Source organism: Anolis carolinensis, chromosome 2, assembly GCF_035594765.1.
Source record: "Anolis carolinensis isolate JA03-04 chromosome 2, rAnoCar3.1.pri, whole genome shotgun sequence".
Taxonomy (NCBI): Eukaryota; Metazoa; Chordata; class Lepidosauria; order Squamata; family Dactyloidae; genus Anolis; species Anolis carolinensis.
The window spans coordinates 35,968,011-35,988,137 of NC_085842.1; the positions used below are offsets into that span (position 1 = coordinate 35,968,011).

The window sequence follows — 20,127 nt, forward strand, 5'->3', positions numbered from 1 at the left end:
TGGATTATATGACAGTGTAGAGTTGTATAATCCAGTTCAAAGCAGACGATGTGGATTATGTGCTTTGATAATCTGGATTATATGGCAGTGAGGAAGGGGCTTGATTCCCCTTCCACACAGCTGCATAAAATAATAATAATAATAATAATAATAATAATAATAATAATAATAATAATAATTTTATTTTTGTACCCCGGCACCATTTCCCCAGAGGGACTCGGGGCGGCTCACAGTGAACTGTGAAATCCACATTGAACTGGATTATATGGCATTATGGACTCAGATAATCCAGTTCAAAGCAGATATTGTGGACTATCTGCCTTGATATTCTGGGTGATATGGCTGTGTGGAAGGGCGATGAGACAAATACAGTATTGAGCACCTCTGCTTTTTTCCTGCTCCATTAGCATTTCCCCACTTTCTCCATGCAGAGGGCCTCCCATTTTGTTTTTCTTCCTTCTTCCTCTTTTTATTGTTTTTAATCTCTCTGGCAAGTGAAACCCTAACAAAGTTGACTATTTTCTTAATTATTTGCAATTTAAATCAATGGGCTATAGACATGCTTAATTTGAATGGGCTACATTGGATTGGAGATTGGCAAAATACCAGGTGCTCTCGGCTATATTTCAGAGTAAGGAAGGGGCAAAATCATCTCTGGATATTTCTTGCCTAAAGCTGGATCTACATTGCCATGTAATTCAGTATATGATCCCAGATTATCTGCTTTGAATTGGATTATGTGAGATTACACTACCATATAATCCAGTTCAAAGCAGTTGATATGGGATCAGAAACTGGATTACATGGCAGTGTAGATGGGACCTATGAAATTCATGGGCCCGCCATATGTTTACAGAGGACTTGAAGGTAGATCGATGAACACACAGACGGATTAAATTGAACAGGCTTAATTTTATTGAGTTTCTCCAGATCCTGCTTGGGTTTCTTCTCATCCTTGTTTTGTATGAGGTTGAAAAACTGTGTCTTCTTTATACTGAAATGTATATGCATGGTAAATGCATTTGCCATAATTTCTACATCTATTGGAGTCATTTATTCCAAAACTATGTACTTTCTCTCATTATTAAAATGTTTTTCATATACCTTCCTCCTATTATTTATATTTTAACCACCTGTAGTTTGAAGCATGTACATTTCTGCTGTGTGTACCCTATATTTTTCCCAACAATGACAGACAGCTTAACATTCCCTCCCTCTTATTTCTTCTTAAGGAAAGATTTCCATCTGCTGGCTAGAAAAGAAAACTGTGGGTTGAATGATTGGCCCTGTACTCTTGAGAAGTTTATATTCAGTATACAGCATAGCAATGTTTTCCAGTGAATGTTCATCCCTTCCAAGGTAACTTTTATTTCTAGTCCCTAAATATAGCCTATGCCAACAAGACAAAACTGTGTCTTAATATTATCTTCTGTAAAGATAAAGGCAAAGGTTTCCCCTTGACATTAAGTCTAGTCAAATCCGACTCTGAGGGTTGGTGCTCATCTCCATTTCTAAGCTGAAGAGCTGGCGTTGTCCGTAGACACCTCCAAAGCCATGTGGCTGGCATGACTGCATGGAGCGCCCTTACCTTCCTGCTGAAGTGGTACCTATTGATCTACTCACATTTGATTGTTTTCAAACTGCTAGGTTGGCAGAAGCTGGGGCTAATATCAGAAGCTCCCCCATCCCGCAGATTCGAACTGCCAATCTTCTGGTCAGCCAGTCCTGCAGCTTAGCAATTTAACCCACTGTGCCACCCTGGCCCCTTTCAGTAGTTGGTATTTTTGTCTTTCCATCGTTGAGCATATAGGATTCTTGCCGCTATTAACTCCTATTGCAGTATTCTTTCTTTTTTATTTGATCATCCATCAGCTGCAGTAACACGAATTCTGTTTGAAGCTGATTCTTAAGATATTTTTTGGAGAGGAAAAGACTTTATATAGAGAGTTGGAGATATAAACTACTTGGGATACTCATTTGTTAATGTGAAAAACAAGCAGAAGTAAATTAGGTGGAAGAAAAAAACAGACAAAACAGGAAATCTTTTAAGATTCATTGATGTATGTATGTTTATTTTTTAGAATTATATGTAATAGGGGACACCTGGCTCGACAGCAGTACGTGTGAAAAAGATCTTGGAGTCCTTGTGGACAATAAGTTAAACATGAGCCAACAATGTGTTGCAGCAGCAAAAAAAGCCAATGGGATTTTGGCCTAAATAAATAGGAGTCTAGTGTCTAGATCCCAGGAAGTCATGTTACCCCTGTGTTCTGCCTTGGTCAGACCACACCTGGAATCACACTGTGTCCAATTCTGAGCACCGCAATTTAAAGAAGATGTTAACAAGCTGGAAGGTGTCCAGAGGAAGGTGACTAAAATGATCAGGGGTCTGGAGAACAAGCCCTATGAGGAGCGGCTTAAAGAACTGCCCATGTTTAGCTTGCAGAATAGAAGGCTGAGAGGAGACATGATGAGGGCCATGTATAAATATATGAGGGAAAGTCATAGGGAGGAGGGAGCAAGCTTGTTTTCTGCTACCATGGAAACTAGGATGCAGAACAATGGCTTTAAACTACAGGAAAGGAGATTCCATCTGAACATTAGGAAGAATGGAACTCTCTGCCCCGGACTGTGGTGGAAGCTCCTTCTTTGGAGGCTTTTAAACAGAGGCTGGATAGCCATCTGTCACGGGTGTTTTGAATACAATTTTCCTGCTTCTTGGCAAGGGGTTGGACTAGATGGCCCATGAGGTCTCTTCTAACTCTATGATTCTAATGAGAGTAGAGATTATGTTGATAAGCGAAAGTGTGGAGTTAGTTTTGCAACTGTTTTTTTAAGTATATTTGTGTATGTATATGTATTGATGTTTTCTTTATTTGTGTTTCTGTTGAAAAATAAATAAACTGCTGCGGAGCATTTAGGAATAAAGTTTTGTCTCCAGCTACACATTCTTAATTTCTACCTAGCTTAGAGAAGTAGTAGGGAGTCCATGAAAGTACCCAAACTCCACTTAAGCAGCTATTGAGAATGACAGTAGAATATTTATTTGATGGCAGATCTCATTCCCTGACCCTCAAAGCTACATCCCTGAGTATATTGCAAATCATAATCCAATTTAGATGAAAACGGCTTGGATATTTTACTCTTGGCATTTCATTAACAGGTTAAAACTGGCATTTATTTACTTCAAAATAAAGGTATTTTTAAAAAATCCTCAAAGGCCAAGAAAAATGTTTGGGAAAACTTTGGAGTATTTATTTGGGAGCTAACATTGTTGGGTTAGACTAGGACCTTGGGAGAGCCAGTTCAAATTCCTGCTTGGCCACGATACACTTGGGCGAGTCACTTTCTTTCATCTTCAGAGGAAGGCAAAAGCAAATTCCCTCTGAACAAATCTATCCAAGAAAACCTCATGATAAGTTTGCCTTGGGGTTGCCATAAGTCAGAAGTGCCTTGAAGGCAGGAGGCAGCAGCAACAAGCTATTTGTTTCGTCTTAGGTTTACAAAGTTTTTTTTAATGCAGACTGGAAAATAGAACATTTTAAAAAAAATCTAAAGAAAGATAAATTAATACAAAATAAGACAAGATCCAACTTCTCTTAAATCAGAAGCTTAAGAAAAGCAGAAGAGAAACTTTTTTTTATCGTGTCAGAAGAGACTTGAGAACATACTCCACATCATTTCTGGTGTGAAAGAATTGGCAATCTACAGAGATGTTGCCCAGGAGACACCTGGATGTGATAGCTGGGAGGCTTTTCTGCAAGCTAGATCTGACAGACGGGAGCTCACCCTGTCTCACAGATTTGAACTGGAAACCTTCAGGTCTGCAACTCAACCTCCAGGTCAGCAGTTTAGCCAGCACAAGGGTTTAACTCATTGCGCCAGTGCGGCTCCTACATGAGAAAGTGAAAGGGGGGAACCCTCCAAATTGAAATCAAACACTTAAAATATGTGGGCCAAAAGAGATGGCTGGAATTCATGGTTGTGCTTATTTCATGAGTCTAGGCTTCACATTCATAACTGAATCATATTTATCATCCCTATGTACTGAATAACATAGGAAGTACGTAGGAATTGTAAAAGTTCCCAGTCCTGGTTTACTAAGCAGGTGCTGCTGAAATCATTGAGGGTCTGTTGTCCTGTCAGTTGAGATACAGCAGACTGTTGTTTCCCAGCTTTTTGCAGAGTGACAAGAAGTTCCATTAGTGATGGCCATAGGTTGATCTGAATTTGACTCTTTGCTATTCCAGCTTCTTAGGGACGCAGCCCTCCATTTCTAGAACTTCAGGCCAGCCATCATATTTGTTTGTGTCTTTGTCGTTTTTCAAGTACTGTGAAAGCAAAACAACACATACAGTCAATTGTGCAGTATAGTTCTTGTTTCTACTTCTTGCATACCAATGAGTTGGGCACGATGCATGTAAGAACGAGCCTTATACTGAATCGGGCCATTGGCCCATACAGTCCTTGAGGTCTCCTCCCTAACAGTGAAATTTATCTTCCATATCCTCAGACAGAGTATCTAGATATCAGGATAATGATGCCCACTAGGCTTGTGCATGGATTTTAAGTGGTTGGTTCCCTTCGGCCAATCTGGCTTGTTTGGCTTGGCTAGATGGTCGCAATGGTAATGGCTCAGCCGTCATGTTTTTCATCCATTACGGGACCACGTGGCAGCCAATCAGCACCATGCAGCATGGAGAGGCTGCCGCGTGGTGCTTGCATGGAGTTTCCCTGTGAGCCCAGAAGAATGCTGTGATGTGTCTTACACAAGCTATGTCTAAGGAAAGGATCCCAGGAAGGATGCTTTCTTAACTCCGTTCTTCAAACCCAGACTCCCTTGAAAGGAAGATAGGAAAGGGTATCGGGAAGAGTGTTTCCTTAACCCCCTTGCTCAAACCCAGGCTCCCTTGAAAGGAAGAAAGGGAAGGAACGGAAAGGGAAGCCTCATAAATCCCTCATTCCCGCCAATGGGCTGGATCTTGTGGACTGGAAATGGCTATTCAGCAACTCAATCGTTTTCGGGAGGTGCTCAAAAACAGATTTGCAGGTCTCCTTGGAATTCGACCAGCAGAAATGGATTGAGATAGAGCTGAAATGCACAAGCCTTACTTACTTAGGCAATCTCTCGTAGTTCGAGGATGATGGTCCTCCATTTCTTGGAAGACGCCTGTGCGTGCTTTTTTTTTAATGTGTGGAGGTCGGTGCACGGCCGGTCAACACACAGTCTTCACAGATTGAGGTCCCAGCAGTGGTGTGACTAACACAACGAGAGTGGTTTCTCAGTCTGTTGCAGCCTTCTTCTGCCTTCACAGCCGTTGTAACATGTATCATGTTATCCTCCGCCTGCTCTGCCGTTGAGGTCTTCTGATTGTTCTTGGTCTGGACCCTCCCCTATGGCCACTCCTGGGAGTGTGTGACTCCCGTGGTTGTGCCCGCAGGTTCATTGGAACACGCAAGCCCCCTCACCACGACAAGGTGACAATCCATTGAGGATTCATCGAGGATCCACCCAGCAGCATTGGCTTGGAAGGAAGGAAGGAAGGAAGGAAGGAAGGGAGGAAGGAAGGAAGGGAGGGAGGGAGGGAGGGAAAAGGAAAGGAAAAGGGGAAGGGCAGGGCAGGGCATACAAGTGTCACTTGGATTTATGGATACAGTTAACAAGAAGGTACCTGTTCAAATGGGCTTTTGTTTTTGAGTCCTTTTCCACCGAGGAATATCCAGTTGTCTCGAAAGCCCAACTTGAAAGCGTAACTGCTCCCTAGTTCAGTCAGCATCTTTCTCGCTTCATCATTCATCCTGAGAGGAAGAAAATAGTTTTTTCTTGTACAACTCTTTTACACACACACAAACACACAAGTCCAATTCCAAACAGCTATGCAAAAGTGTCAAGTACCAAAGAATATTCCAAACAAAACAATTAGCAATTCAGGGGAGCCCCACAGCAGCAGCAAAATAAATCAGATAGCTGACTTCAGATACCCTAAGAATGAGGACTTGAACCATCTTTAAAAAGACAGCAGGAATGAAGGACTAAATAACCTTAAGACTAGAATAGTCTGCAGATGCTTTTCCCCCTCAGCCGCTTAGGCTGAGGGGGAAAAGGAAAGGGCCTGAGGCTGTTAGGAATTGTGGAAGTTGAAGTCCAAAACACCTGGAGGGCCCAAGTTTGCCCATGCCTGGTCAATACATTATTTACTTTTTAGAACCTCATTACTAAATGGGTAACTAACTGCATGAAGGACACTTCATTCCAGTTTGGCCCTTGGATGGAAAGAAAGAGAAAACCCCTCTTCTCAGACAACTTAGTAAATTCATAGTTACAGAGGAGTTATAATGGGATGTTCTGATTCGCAGCTCATGTGTAAAGCAATTGCTCCACAGCTCAAAGACAGTCAAGCCCTGCAATTGAATTGCTACTTACTTTGTGGCTGCATCATCATAGGAGGCGATTAGCACTAGGGTCCCAGTGTCAATAGGTTTCAGAAATTCAATTAAATCTTTAACGTCTAACAAAGGAAATAAAAAAGAAGCAGAATTGCTGTTTTATTATCCTGCCATCTAGTGGTTCTGTTATGACACATACAAAAATAACAGCAAATTCGAAAATTGGTCAAAAATTGCTGCTTTAGCAAAGGATCACTATATTATAATGATGATGATTATGATGATGATGATGATGATTATTATTAATTCATTTCTATCCCACTTTTCTCCTGTGGGTGGGATTCAAAGCGGCATACAACATATCACATTCATACAAATATATATGACCACATAATCATTTACAATATCATATATATATATATACACACACACACACACACACACACACACACACACATATACATACATACATACATACATACATACATACATATACATACATACACACATAGGTAGGAGCCCCAGTGGTGAAGTGCGTTAAAGCACTGAGCTGGAGACCAAAAGGTCCCAGGTTCAATCCCCGGGAGCAGCGGGAGCGGCCGCTGTTAGCTCCAGCTCCTGCCAACCTAGCAGTTCGAAAACATGGCAATGTGAGTAAATCAATAGGCACCGCTCCGGCGGGAAGGTAACGGCGCTCCATGCAGTCATGCCAGCCACATGACCTTGAAGGTGTCTACGGACAACGCCGGCTCTTCGGCTTAGAAATGGAGATGAGCACCAACGCCCAGAGTCAGACATGACTGGACTTAACGTCAGGGGAAAACCTTTACCTTTTTTATACATAGGTAAGGTAAAGGTTTTCCCCTGACGTTAAGTCCAGTCGTGTCCTACTCTGGGGGTTGGTGCTCATCTCCATTTCTAAGCCGAAGAGCCGGAGTTGTCCATAGACACCTCCAAGGTGATGTGACTGGCATGACTGTATGGAACACCGTTACCTTCCCACCGGAGCGGTACCTATTGATCTACTTACATTTACATGTTTTTGAACTGCTAAGTTGTCAGAAGCTGGAGCTGACAGCGGGAGCTCACTCCGCTCCTTGGATTCGAATGGCTGACCTTTCAGTCAGCAAATTCAGCAGCTCAGCGGTTTAATCCACTGTGCCACCAAGGGATCCATACATATGAGAGAGATGGAGATAGAGAGAGTGTACCAGCAGGAAAAAGATCCCAAACCTTGTTGTTGTGAAGTTTCAAGTCATTTTGGACTTACAGCAACACTAAGGGTGAATCTCTTACAGGGCTTCTTGGCAGGATTTGACCAGATGGGCCTCAGAAGAGCCTTTGCCCACCATCTGGGGCTCATCCAAGGCCCCTCAATGGTTTTCCATGACTGAGCTGGTATTCGAATCCTTATGATCAGAGTCATAGTCTAATACTCAGACCTCCACACTGAAAGAAGGAAGTCTTAGACAGAACATAAGACAAGTGGCTGAAAGAAGGAACCACCAAAGGATTTTTGCTGGACACAGAGCCTACATTGACTCTGTCCCAAACCCACTGCATTCAAAAAAGCAAGGAAAAAGAAAGCACTGTTTGCCTGTGTATTGTTCCTGGAAGAAAGATGTGCATCACATTATAACCACACAAACATTTTTCAGACTGATAGTATTTTCCAAGTGACTGAAATGGGCAGACCTGAGGGGATCAAGTGGTTCTCATCTCCTATTTTAGTTATCAAGATTTTCCATGGCTCTTATTGAATAAGAAGACCAGTCAGCATTAAATGAACAAGTACACCTACCTCCAGAATACATGTCAAAGGCGCCTGCCTTGATGAGTTTTCCAGTAGTTCCTAGATAATGGAAATGAAACAGTGTTTAAGAGAACACGCAGATCTTTAGAGGAGGGGGAATTTCACATATCATATAAAGTCTGGGAATGTATCCCCGGTGGATATAGAGGCCGTAGTGTATAGGTAAAATTTTGAATGGCTTTGGACATAGAACAGGAAGGGTTTTTGTGTGTCATTCCATCACAGGATTAACAGGCAGCCTTATGGCTACAAGAAGGAACAACCAGGCAACTTGAAACATTCCACCTGGGGAAAGTTTTCCTTTGAGAGGCTATCCTGGTGAATACATCATGTTTTTACTAGTATGTATAGGAATCTTATTATTCTCCTAGGTATTTTAGGAGCTGTTTCATTGCTTCTAGAGATGCAATATGTACTTTTATCACAATACTGGTTTAATTGGTTTTATATGCACAAATGTCTTATTCTCTATTGTTTCTTTGATATTTTGCCTTTTTGTTCTTGTTTTGTATTATCAAATGTCACAAAATGAGAGACCTGGGGACTTATCACACAAGGCAGGCAAATTGAAGTTACAGCAGCACCAAAGTGTTTTTGCCTTGAACTTATCATATGAAATCACTCTAAATTACATGGCTTTCCCTGTTGGAGACTGTTCACAGGCATTTCTTTTACAAGGAGGTCGAATACAGATTCGTGTTTGTAAAGAAATGTTTCCCAAACTTTTTCTCGCCGTGAGAGTGGTGAGAAAGAAATAACATCATGTATTTATCCAGAGCACAAAACTTCTTTGCTGTCATGGCCAGTAGGTCAGAGATTTCCAAACTGTGTGTCACAGCACATTACTGTATCAGCTGCAGTGTGTAAGTGTGTCACGTAAATGCAATGAAAAATGTCAAAAATCTTGGAAATGTATATTATTATCTTACAAATCCTTTATTTTTAGAAATCTAAATGAAAGGTTTTCATGAAATATGTTGTGTTCTCATAGATTTTGCTATTACAATTAATGTATGTGCCTGTGTCTCTTATAAGGACTTGTTATAACCTCTGGGTTGATAGTAAAACTGAATTACTGTGTTGCAAAGTGTGTCACCAACATGAAATGTTTGGAAAGCTCTGTTCTAGGTCCTCCAGACCTGATAGAGTTTCAACACAGAATTGCACAGAAGGATCTAGAGATTCCTAGAGATAAATTATTTATCAAATCTGGAAATAATCGAATCCTCAAAAGTGGAGGGCCAATTGTAACTACTTAGTTCACATAGCATAGTATTATCTCAGGATACTGTACAGTATCATTTAGGCACAGTTGCATCTTCAGTGTGACTGACTATCAATTCAGCACACTTACTTTACTGTCATCACTTACTTTACTGTCATTACATCTGCTCCTAGGAAACCTGCAAACACAGAGCTCCAATGAAAGGACTTGCTGCCTCCTTTCTCTTTTTAAGGAGCCAGAAAGGTGGAGAAGGTTGTGGGTTTTGACCCCTCTCTTTACTTCTATTCTCACAGCAGGTGGAACTCGCCTGATTCCCTGGAGGAACCTTCCCATTGACAGGCTACTTTATGGATGGCTAGCTAATTGCTGCTAGGTGGAAGGACTCCTTTCTACGCCAACATTCAATATATGGATTAACAAGTAGTGGGTAATTATTGGTAGCTGAGCGTGGTAAATGGTTGTTTTGACAGAAACATTTACTTTTATTAACTCTGTTGACAATAGCCTCACTCAACCTGCCTACTTTTTCATTGGGAAAGTACAGCTGAACATTTATTAAGACCAGAATGGTGCCAATTTCCACTGTATCTGCCAGATGCTATTCCTTCAAGAGCAGCATACATCATACTTTATGATAACAAAGGATTGGCTGTGTTCTGCTGCAGAAGGAAGAAAGGAAGGAGCAAAAGGAGGAAGGTTCTGCATCAGACTGTGGATTTAGCACAGTGGCAGCTATCAGTGCACCTACACTACAAGGAAAATGTACAAATGGGGCTGATAGGAGACTACACTGGCCAGTACACATTTTGGTGCATCAAATGGTAGACCTGTTTCAGGGTATATCTGACCTGCTGATTCCAATAATGGTACCACTTTTCCCCATCAGATCTAGTTTTTGAGATACAGAACATAGGCCATCTACCAGAAGAGAAGCCTACAGAAGAGAAGGCTGAGAGGAGACATGATGGCCATGTATAAATATGTGAGGGGAAGTCATAGGGAGGAGGGAACAAGCTTGTTTTCTTCTGCCTTGGAGACTAGAACGCGGGACAACGGCTTCAAACTACAGGAAAAGAGATTCCACCTGAACATCAGGAAGAACTTCCTCACTGGGAGAGCTGTTCGGCAGTGGAACTCTCTTCCCCGGACTGTGGTGGAGGCTCCTCCTTTGGAGGCTTTTAAACAGAGGTTGGATGGCCATCTGTCAGGGGTGCCTTGAATGCAATTTTCCTGCTTCTGGGCAGGGGGTTGAACTGGATGGCCTAAGAGATCTCTTCCAACTTGTTCTATGATTCTATGGTTCTACCAGTTGCCATCTGCTCATCCATAGAAAACAATGATAACCGTATCTACAAAACTAGAGCTTATGAGATTTATCTGATGCAATCCCAAGGACAGGCCCAGAAATCAATTAAAAGATTCAGGTGGGTTGTGCTGTCAATGTCTGGATTCTCCATAAACACTGAAAGCTTTATTTGGACGTATCTACGGAACCAACACCTACCTGCATCTGACAAAAATATAATATCTAGGTTGTCCAGTGGATTTTATGGTATGCTTTTGTTGGAAGTTACCACAGAGCTGTTCAGGAGGACCTAGAAGAATCCTAGAGAGGATTCTAGTTCTTCGAGCATTGTAGTCTCTTATTAGCCCCATTTTCAGTTAGGTTCGGTTTATGCACGGTTTCTTGTTTCCATGATAAGTTCAAGGAGGATATATGGGCCATTTTTTCATTTGCTGGGAATTCCATTTTAGGGAACTCTAACACTTTTCTTCCCTGCCAAACTACAATTTACATTTTGTGAATGCCCCAAGAGCAGCATGTATTCATGGGGCCGAATGTCTGATCCAGGCCAAACTTTTACCCAGGCCACTTTGATGCCACCTTAAATTGCCATGGATGCAATCTATGGATAATTGGGATTTGTAGTTTGGTGAGGCACTACAGAAAATTCTAAATATCTGAGAAAATTACAAATCTCAGGGTTCCCGAGGATAGAGCCATGGCAATTAAAGTAGTATCAAAGTTATATTGCGTGAAATGGGCTTTAACATATTCAGTACAAGAGAAGGCAATAAAGGAAAGAGAAAAGCAGGTAGCACTATGCATCATGGGAATCTCGTGTGCATTCAAGTAAAGTTGTTTCTGGCTTAAGGTGAGCCTAAGGTGACCATATCACAGGGTTTTCTTGGAAATACTTGTTTAGCCTAGGGTCACAGGATGGATTTCAATGGACAAGCAGGGATTCTCCAGAGTTGTAGCCCAACCTCGGACCAGTACACCATGCTGGAAAGCTGTCCCATTTGAAAAACTCACCATTGACAAGTGCAAGGTTTAAACCTCTTCCAATGTTATTCTTCACAGCGCTCATCACCCTTAAAAAGTTGAAAAGGACACACAAAGAGAGACTTTAGCAAGGACTGATACCTATACATACCCCTTCCCTCAGCTGATTGCTATACCCTGAAAGATAGCATTCAAAATGAATACAGTCCGCCTATGCATTATACAAGGGATCCATTCCAGTCCCTTTAATGAGCAATGATATCCACAAATAAACTGGAATCTAAAATGAATGATGTCTTGGGCTTCCGGCTAAAGCTCACCATGGAATCATATTGGAGGACCAAGAAGATTTTCTAGGTCCTCCAGTGCGGCTTTACAGTAACTTGCTGTGGAATTTGGCCATAATTTCACTGGAGGATCTAGAACATGCCTTAGAGAAGTTTCCTCTCTAGGCATTTTCTAGCTTCTCCTGCATGACATTATGGTATGCTTCCACCAGAACAACTTGTTGTGTGCAACTGAATCCACACAATACAAACTGTCATTATATGTGGACAGATCTGTATGTAAACAAGGGTGGAAATGATGCAGTCCTCCAGGTGGCGTTAGACTGTCGCAGCACAGGGCAGGCCCTCTTGCCTGCTAGGCTACGTCAAGACTAGTTGGAAACGTATTTCCTTAAGACTTACTCAGGTCTTGTGGGAGGAGAATATCTAGTGACATCTCCAAGAGGAAGAGCAGACCCTGCACAATGCCAGCTGCTATTACAGCAGACAGTGTTGGTGTAAAAACAAACAGCTGTATGCTGATCTGTTTTAGTGAACCTGATAAACTCTGTGGTCCATATTGTTTGCTAATCTCTGTCAGTTGTGTTATGCTAAGAATGCTGTGCCTGCAGTGTTGCATGCCTAGGGCCAACTATAGCCATAGTTCCTTCATACAGTTCCAGAAGCTGAGAAACATCCTCATCAAGGAGTCCTAAGAACATTCTGTGCTGGTTGTAAAAACCAAATCTGCATTTGATATTGCTCATGCACACTTTGTCTAAGTGACTCTGAAATTCTATACAATACTGATGCTTGGAAGAAACTTTTATCTTTACAGGTGCTGTGAGTAGATTAGACTGAAAGCATCAGTTCATCCTTTGCACCTGGTATCACAATGGGTTAAACACTTGTGCCAGAAGGACTGCTGACCGAAAGGTTGGCGGTTTGAATCCGGGGAGCAGGGTGAGCTCCTGTCTGTCAGCTTCAGCTTCTCATGTGGGAACATGACAGAAACCTTCCACAGGATGGTAAAACATCTGGGTGTCCCTTGGACAATGTCCTTTCAGATGGCTAATTCTCTCACACCAGAAACGACTTGCAGTTTCTCAAGTCGCTCCTAACATGATTTTTTTTTTGTTGAAAGTAGGAAATCAAACAGTTTGTCTGTTTGCTTTCCTGCTCAGTTTTAGGGCTCAGCCCAGAATACTGTAGGGCTGATATTTCAGTCCTACCAAACAACAGGAGCCTCAGCCTGTAACAGGCAGTGTGCTCTAGATACCAAATCCATGTCATTTGACTGTTCTGGCCACTCATGCACCCTCTTATCAGATTAAGAGAGATAGGATTTGAGATATTTTATACCACTGACACCTTGATTTCAAATCTCCAAAAAACAAAAAAACAAAACAAAAAACACACTGTACAAATCAGGATGTCTGCAATGCCCAGCATTCCTCATGGGTTGGATAAGCCTGCTGGGACTTGCAGTCAGACAGTATTCTGAAGAACAGCAATATTCCTGCCTTGGTACTATACAAATGCTCAGAAAACAAGGCGGCATTTATTTGGCACAGAACTTACATGGTGTTCTCAAAGCACATGGATGGTCCCACGACATTGGCTGCGCCACTGATTAACTTGAAGGCGAAGGTGTTTGTGGGGCACTCTCTTTTATTGTTGCACTTGTGTCGCAAGACTACTACTTCTGAAAACAGAGACCCCAAAAGCAAAGAAAAAAAAGATCTCAAGCAAACTCTGCAATTAAATAGCACTCCATCACAAACATCAATTCATTTTTCAAAAGGGTCTCATACACTGTGTCAGGGCTTGCTTATTTTTTTTGGTTGGAGACTACAGTTGTCCTTCCACATGTGTGGTTTTGACTTTTGCAGGCTTGATTACAGTGAGTAATTTTAGCAATTTTCTTCCCACAGTACAAAATAATCTTCAACATCTGAAATATTTTCAGAATATTCACAGTTTGGACATTTTCTGTACAAAATTTGCACGTCGTTTATTTGCACAGGAAACAGCATTTTCTGCTCAGTAAATCCTGTTTCTTGGGCAGAAAAGTCTGTTTTATCATTTAAACAAATACAATTTTGTGTAGCAGTAGTCCCAAACTATAAATATTCCATTTAGTCCAGTTTTCTCTGGGTTAAAATTCATTTTTCACATTTTTAAAATATTATTTTTATTCCTACTTTGGTGGGGGATGCTTCTGAACTGAGTTTGGAAGTGTTACTGTTTGAGACTATGGCTGCATCTACACTATAGAATTAATGCAGTTTGACACCATTTCAATGCCATGGCACTAGCATTCTTTGGCAGAGAAGGCTAAAGACCTTGTAAAACTACAGTTCTCATGATTCCATAGAATTGAGCCATGGCTGTTGAAATGGTGTCAAACTGCATTAGTTCTACTGTGCAGATGCAATCAGTGTCTCCTAGAATTCCTAGAAGTTTTAGTCTTCTAAAGCAGCGGTTCCATAAAAATCTTCAAAATCTTTCAAAAAACCTTTTTTAAAGCTCATGCCAGAGTATGAAGATCTTATTGGAATTTGGTGTACCATTGCTTTAAAAATGAAATTTGAAACTGTTCAACTCCATGACTATTTGGTTGGACCGAATAGCTGGAAAAGCTATTCGAGCAATGCTTCCTTTCCCTCCACCTATCAATGCAAATCAGGCTTTTTAACTTATGCTTACACCAAAAACAAATTTAGAAATAAGTTGGATGTCATCCCCGATTTGCGTATTCAGCTGTCAGACATAAAGCACAATTTCAAAACTATTTCAAGTACAAAATTAAACAATTTAATTCATCACAATGTTTTCCTGTAACAAAATAACTTTTTGTGTTTAAATTTAAATGTCTTCTGTGTTGTTGAAGGCTTTCATGGCTGGAATCACAGGGTTGTTGTGTGTTTTCCGGCCAGAATGGTCATGTTCCAGAAGTATTCTCTCCTGGTGTTTTACCCACATCTATGGCAGGCATCCTCTGAGGTTGTGAGATATACCTCACAACCTCTGAGGGTTCCACGGGGAACAAAGTATTCTGAAGAGTTCCATGACTGAAAAAATTTGGAAACCGCTGCTCTGAAGTAACATTTCCAGGTCCTGCTATTTTGTGTAAACAGAGGCAAAGCCTGCATGCATTTACTGTCTACTAATCGAAACAATGGTGTTCTGGTTGCTGTCTTATTCCAACCCAAGTTTGCTACTATGCTATAAGTACTTACTTGTTGGCTTAGGTCTTTCAGCACCTGGTCAAGGCAGCAAGAAAACAAAAGCAATAAAATTGTGAGAGGATATAGTATTAATTTTGATTAAACAGATGTATTAAGAGTAACAAGTGTCTGATGGTGTTACTCGGTGTATTCCACACTCCCTGCATGCCGCTTAGTGACTCCACCGGTCTTCTCTTTGCTATTCAGCACATACAAAAACTCCCGGGAGAGCTCGTCTAACATTTTAGGACCCAGCACCACTAGTACGTTGATGTCACCCGACCCTACTACTCCTTTCCACTCAATTCCCAGAGAACGAGAGCAGCTAAAGCAGAGGGGACAATATTACAGCTCTCTATATTTTATTGTTATTGTACTGAAACTCCAAGCATTCCTTAGTACTGGCTGTGCTGCCAAGGGTTGCTGGGAGTTGCAGCCCTACATGATCCAGAAGGTCCTACAGATCTCACCATGAGTGAAGGCCAATGGTTTTGTTCCTATTCATTCCAATGAAGATGCCATGGAAAATTGACCAGTAGATCATAGCATTTTCTTAAAGGTGAGATACCCTTTTTATAAGCAATGTGCTTCTAGTTGCTAAAGTAGGGATGCTGCTCATCTCTGAAATTCATCTTTTCATATATCTCTTATCTGGGCCCTGAAGAATGAGGCATTAGCCAGACGGAATTGTACTGTATTACTTTATTTACACCCACTACCAGCCTTTGCCACAAAACTGGGACTCAAGGCAGCTTCTGAGGTTTTTTTAAAAAGAAATACAAATGAAATGAAAGTTGTCATGACTGTAGATTGTTTGACACCACTTTAACTGTCATGGCTCAATGCTGGGAGCTATAGTTTTACAGGATCTTTAGCTTTCTCTATCAAAGAGAGCTGCTGCCTCCCTAACTACAAATCACAGAATTCCATAGCATTGAGTCATGATAATCAAAGTGTTGTCAAACTGCATTAAATCTATAATGTATAAGTAGATATACCCTAAGTTTTCCTTTAGTGCTGAGGTGGATCTGCAAGCTATAGATGGCCATTGGGATCCTTACATGTAGCACCTGAATTCACACAAAACTTCCAGACCACCAATGTTTTGAAGAGAAAAATAAATAAAGTTGATTTGGGGTATTCTTGTTTTGTCTGCAAAATACACAAAAGCTGAAAATGTAATGCTTTGGTACTCTTTTGTTTGATAAAGGAGAGTCCACTATGGAATAATCCTATTGGACAAATTTCGCTAGATCATTTTGGAGGGAGGCTAAACCCCAACTAATCTTGAAAGGAGTTGAAGGCCCAACTGCCCTTCTGTTCCGAGTTTGCTGGGAAATCTACTGGGTTTGCACAGATAACCCAAAAGCCAAAATTAGAAAAAAGCAGACACAAAACTGGAAGCAGCTGAAATTGTACTTTTGATTTTGAAAATTGTGTATCCACTGTTTCAAAGCTGAATCTCATTTCCTGCAGCTTTTAGAAGAAGTAATTCCTCCCTACTTTGGACATAAAAAGGGTGGTCTAGGAAGATTGAAGGGGCAGAAGGTGGCAAAAATAAGCTTCAAAAAAGACTGCCTATGCCCCTAGGACCTATACTAGTGCCCATCCCTGCCCTTGTGATCCAGTTCTCAAAGCCAGTTCAAAGAAAATCAGAAAATGGAAGAGAATTTGAATGTGTAAGAGGATTTTAATGATTGAACTTTGAAGCTGTCCAGAGTGCTGAACACAACTCCCAAAGTGCTAGATGTTGTGAACCACTTGGACAAGGGAGCCAACACATGCCCTGGGATTGTAAACTAGAAAAAATAATAAGACAAGTTGCATTCAATTTCAGGCTATTCGGATAAGAATTCCCTTCAGGCTACAACATGGCAACCTTAAGAAATATCTTGTGGTAGTCATTTACAAGCTTCCCAGACTTCCAATTTAGCCCTAGACTGGGAATGTTGGAAACTGTGAGAGATGTTCCTACTCTCTGCCTTTTTGCTGTTTCTTGGCTAAATCTGGGAAAGTCTAGAAAGCAAATAAAAAGGAGGTGTAGAACAAAAGAAATAACAAAATATGATCTTTCCTTATGTAGAATCAGTGAGTTGGTACAGCTGGTCCATTACTGACAGGTTCAGTGGGTGGTAATGATGATGATGGTGATGATGATGATGTTACTGTCACTCCTCATGGATCAAGGCAGGGTAGCACTGGCTCTCTAGGGTTTCAGGCAAGGGTCTTTCCTACCCTACATGAAAATCTATGGTATTTCTTTGTGCTTCTCCAACTAAGGACTGCTTGTACCCAATTGTGCTTCTTTCCTTAAACCAGATTGATATGGATGGAACATATGCACTCAGATTGGGAGGGTGACTTACCCAGCCAGCTTCTTATGTTGATAGATTTCACAGAAATGTGATTGAAAGAGGCACTGGCAAAAAGCCAGGTTGCGACTAAGGTGAACAGCAAGGCAGCAATCCGCAATATACCTGAGTCAAAAGGTGGAGATGGAGTCAGATTTCGGGAAAAGAGCAGGTGGGGGTAGAAATGCTGTACATAGTAAAGCAAGAAAAACAAAGCTGGGTGTTTAAGGTAATAAAACTATAAAAGCAAGGGCCCAACCCCAGTTCTGTAAATTCAGTGACAGCAATACGTGTCTTTTGGCTAAAGAACATAGAAAGTGACTTTATAACAGCTTAAACAAAGTCCATAGACCTGAATACTGCCTGTTCTGACTGGCATGGTATTAGGACCAAAAGGTCCCTCCAGTATCTCCTACCTGATCTTTTGAACCTGAGATGTCAACATGCAAATCATGAGCTCCACCAAATGCCCTACTTCTTTTCTCCAGGACTGTATCTCATTGATATGAGTTTGGGAAAAAGGAAATAGAAACATAAACTTTTCATGGCTATTGGCCATGCTGGCTAGGAGATTCTGGGAAATGCAGTGCACTTTTAATTTGTCCCAGTTCTGGTCTTTGAGCAAGATGTTCTACCCTTACTTGCCATTGCCATCATTGCCAGGCTCAAGCAATACTCTTCTTCATAGAATCATAGACCTGGAAGAGACCCCAAGGACCATCGAGTTCAAATCCATTCCGCTATGGAGGAACACATAATCAAAGCACTATCAACGGATGGCCAGCCAGTCCCTGTTTAACAACACATCCATTTGAAGTGCCAACTTAGGGGTCAAAGAATCAGATTTCAGGAGGGATCCTCTGGATAAATCAGACTTCAGGGGGGATCCTCTGGGTACAAAGTGAATGATAGAAATCTACAAGGTCAAATTCAAGCAGTTTGACACTACTTTCACTGCCCGGGCACAGTGCTATGGAATATGGGAGTTGTAGTTTGATGACGAACCAGCACTATTTGGCAGACTGCAGTTCCCAGTTAAAGTGGTGTCAAACTGCACGCTAAGACTTGAAACTGAGGAGCTAACCTGGATCCATTACCACATGCCCCTTCCTTTTTTAGTCAAGTTTTTTGTTTTGTTTTGCTCATAGAAAGGTAAGATCTTGACAAAGTTAGTTTTTTGCACTATAACCCCCAGATTTAACTAGCCAGCATAATCAGGGCTTTCTAGGAGTTGTTCTCCAAAAAGCCGGCATCCTTGAGCTCTCAAAAAGGGAGATTTGCTCTGGCACTTAATAGCTTTAAAGCTGAATGATACCATTGATCTTTAGAAGGTAATAAGGCATCCCAAAGTCATGGACTAGAGGGCCACTTAGTTTCCAGACTCTGCATAGTGTCATCAGCACCCATCCATGTGCAGCCACTGGACAAAATGAATGAGCAACCAGTAAGCATTTGGCTTTCAAAGTGCAGCTTGCTGGAATATATTTTTCCCTTCTTGTCCTATGGGAGGCCTGATTGAAGGGAAGATTTATGGTACAAACAAAAAGACAGCTATCCCTGGACCTCATCACATTATGAAATACTCAACCTCTTCAGAAGAAGGTAAAGAAGTGTCTTCTCACCGCTTCTCTGCACCACTGGCACGGAGTCTGGCAGTGCAGATGAGCACATCACAAGATGCAGGGCTACTTTCAGTGGGGTTCTATGGGACTCCATACGAGCAATGTAGAGAAGTGGGAAAAAGACGCTTCTCTGCCTTCACCCGACTTCTCATACAAAAATAGCAGAGGAGCCCAAGAGGAAGTGGGAGACAGCAGAGAAATGTCATGGGAGAGCAGAGGATGGACTCTGATGGAAAGGAACACAGCCAGATGGGTCCCTACGCTGCCCACAATTTCCCTCGCTCTACAAAGGGTCATCTGATGAGATCCTGAGACTGCTTGGGTGCCATCACATGACATTCACATGACATTTGCCATCCCATCGGTAATCCACCGAAATCTGTCGGCAAAACATCACAGAAATGGAGTATTTCTGAACAATATTCTAATCTTAGTATTTGAAATATTATTGAGTTTTCTGTCACTGAAGTGCTGTTTATGCATGTGATCAGAAAATCAGTATGCATCCCATGAGCAATGACACAATTAGTCATCAGGGTTTATGTCTGGTGGGCAGAGTATTTTAACCCTAGAATTTTGATGGTAGAAGCAGCTGCCATTTCTGTTTGGGATGTCAAAGGAGAAAGATCTCCAGCATTAAGAAAATTGGGAGTTGCTGCTATATCTCACTATATATATATATACATACACCATAATCTGCCCAATTTCTTCCTCTGTTGTATCTATATTGAAGCAGCCTCATCAGAAGCTGCTGTTGCCTCTGGGTTGCCTTGGTTTCAACCTCATAAAACTGAAGTAGGAAACACAGCAACAACAGCAGCAGATGAGGAGCCACAATCTAATGAATCAATAATCTATTGCTTAGAAATCCAATAAGATTAGATCCCTCAGAACACCTTATTAGATTAGTCAGAACTCCGTATTTTGTACCAAAAAGTAGTGATTT

The 20,127-nt window shown here is 41.4% G+C and overlaps 1 protein-coding gene across 1 annotated transcript in view; it reads right to left on the minus strand.

The window, feature by feature from the left end:
- Nucleotides 1-892: 892 nt before the first annotated feature.
- Nucleotides 893-20,127, minus strand: part of fam3d (FAM3 metabolism regulating signaling molecule D) — a 42,024-nt gene continuing 22,789 nt past the window's right edge. Inside the window, exons 3-10 of the mRNA XM_008105424.3 lie at nucleotides 17,575-17,685; nucleotides 15,221-15,244; nucleotides 13,560-13,683; nucleotides 11,743-11,801; nucleotides 8,189-8,239; nucleotides 6,425-6,509; nucleotides 5,673-5,799; nucleotides 893-4,331 (exon numbers count right to left, since the gene is read on the minus strand). Coding sequence (XP_008103631.1) covers nucleotides 4,242-4,331; nucleotides 5,673-5,799; nucleotides 6,425-6,509; nucleotides 8,189-8,239; nucleotides 11,743-11,801; nucleotides 13,560-13,683; nucleotides 15,221-15,244; nucleotides 17,575-17,685 — 671 coding nt within the window. The 3' untranslated portion in view covers nucleotides 893-4,241. The remainder of the gene's footprint in view (nucleotides 4,332-5,672; nucleotides 5,800-6,424; nucleotides 6,510-8,188; nucleotides 8,240-11,742; nucleotides 11,802-13,559; nucleotides 13,684-15,220; nucleotides 15,245-17,574; nucleotides 17,686-20,127) is intronic.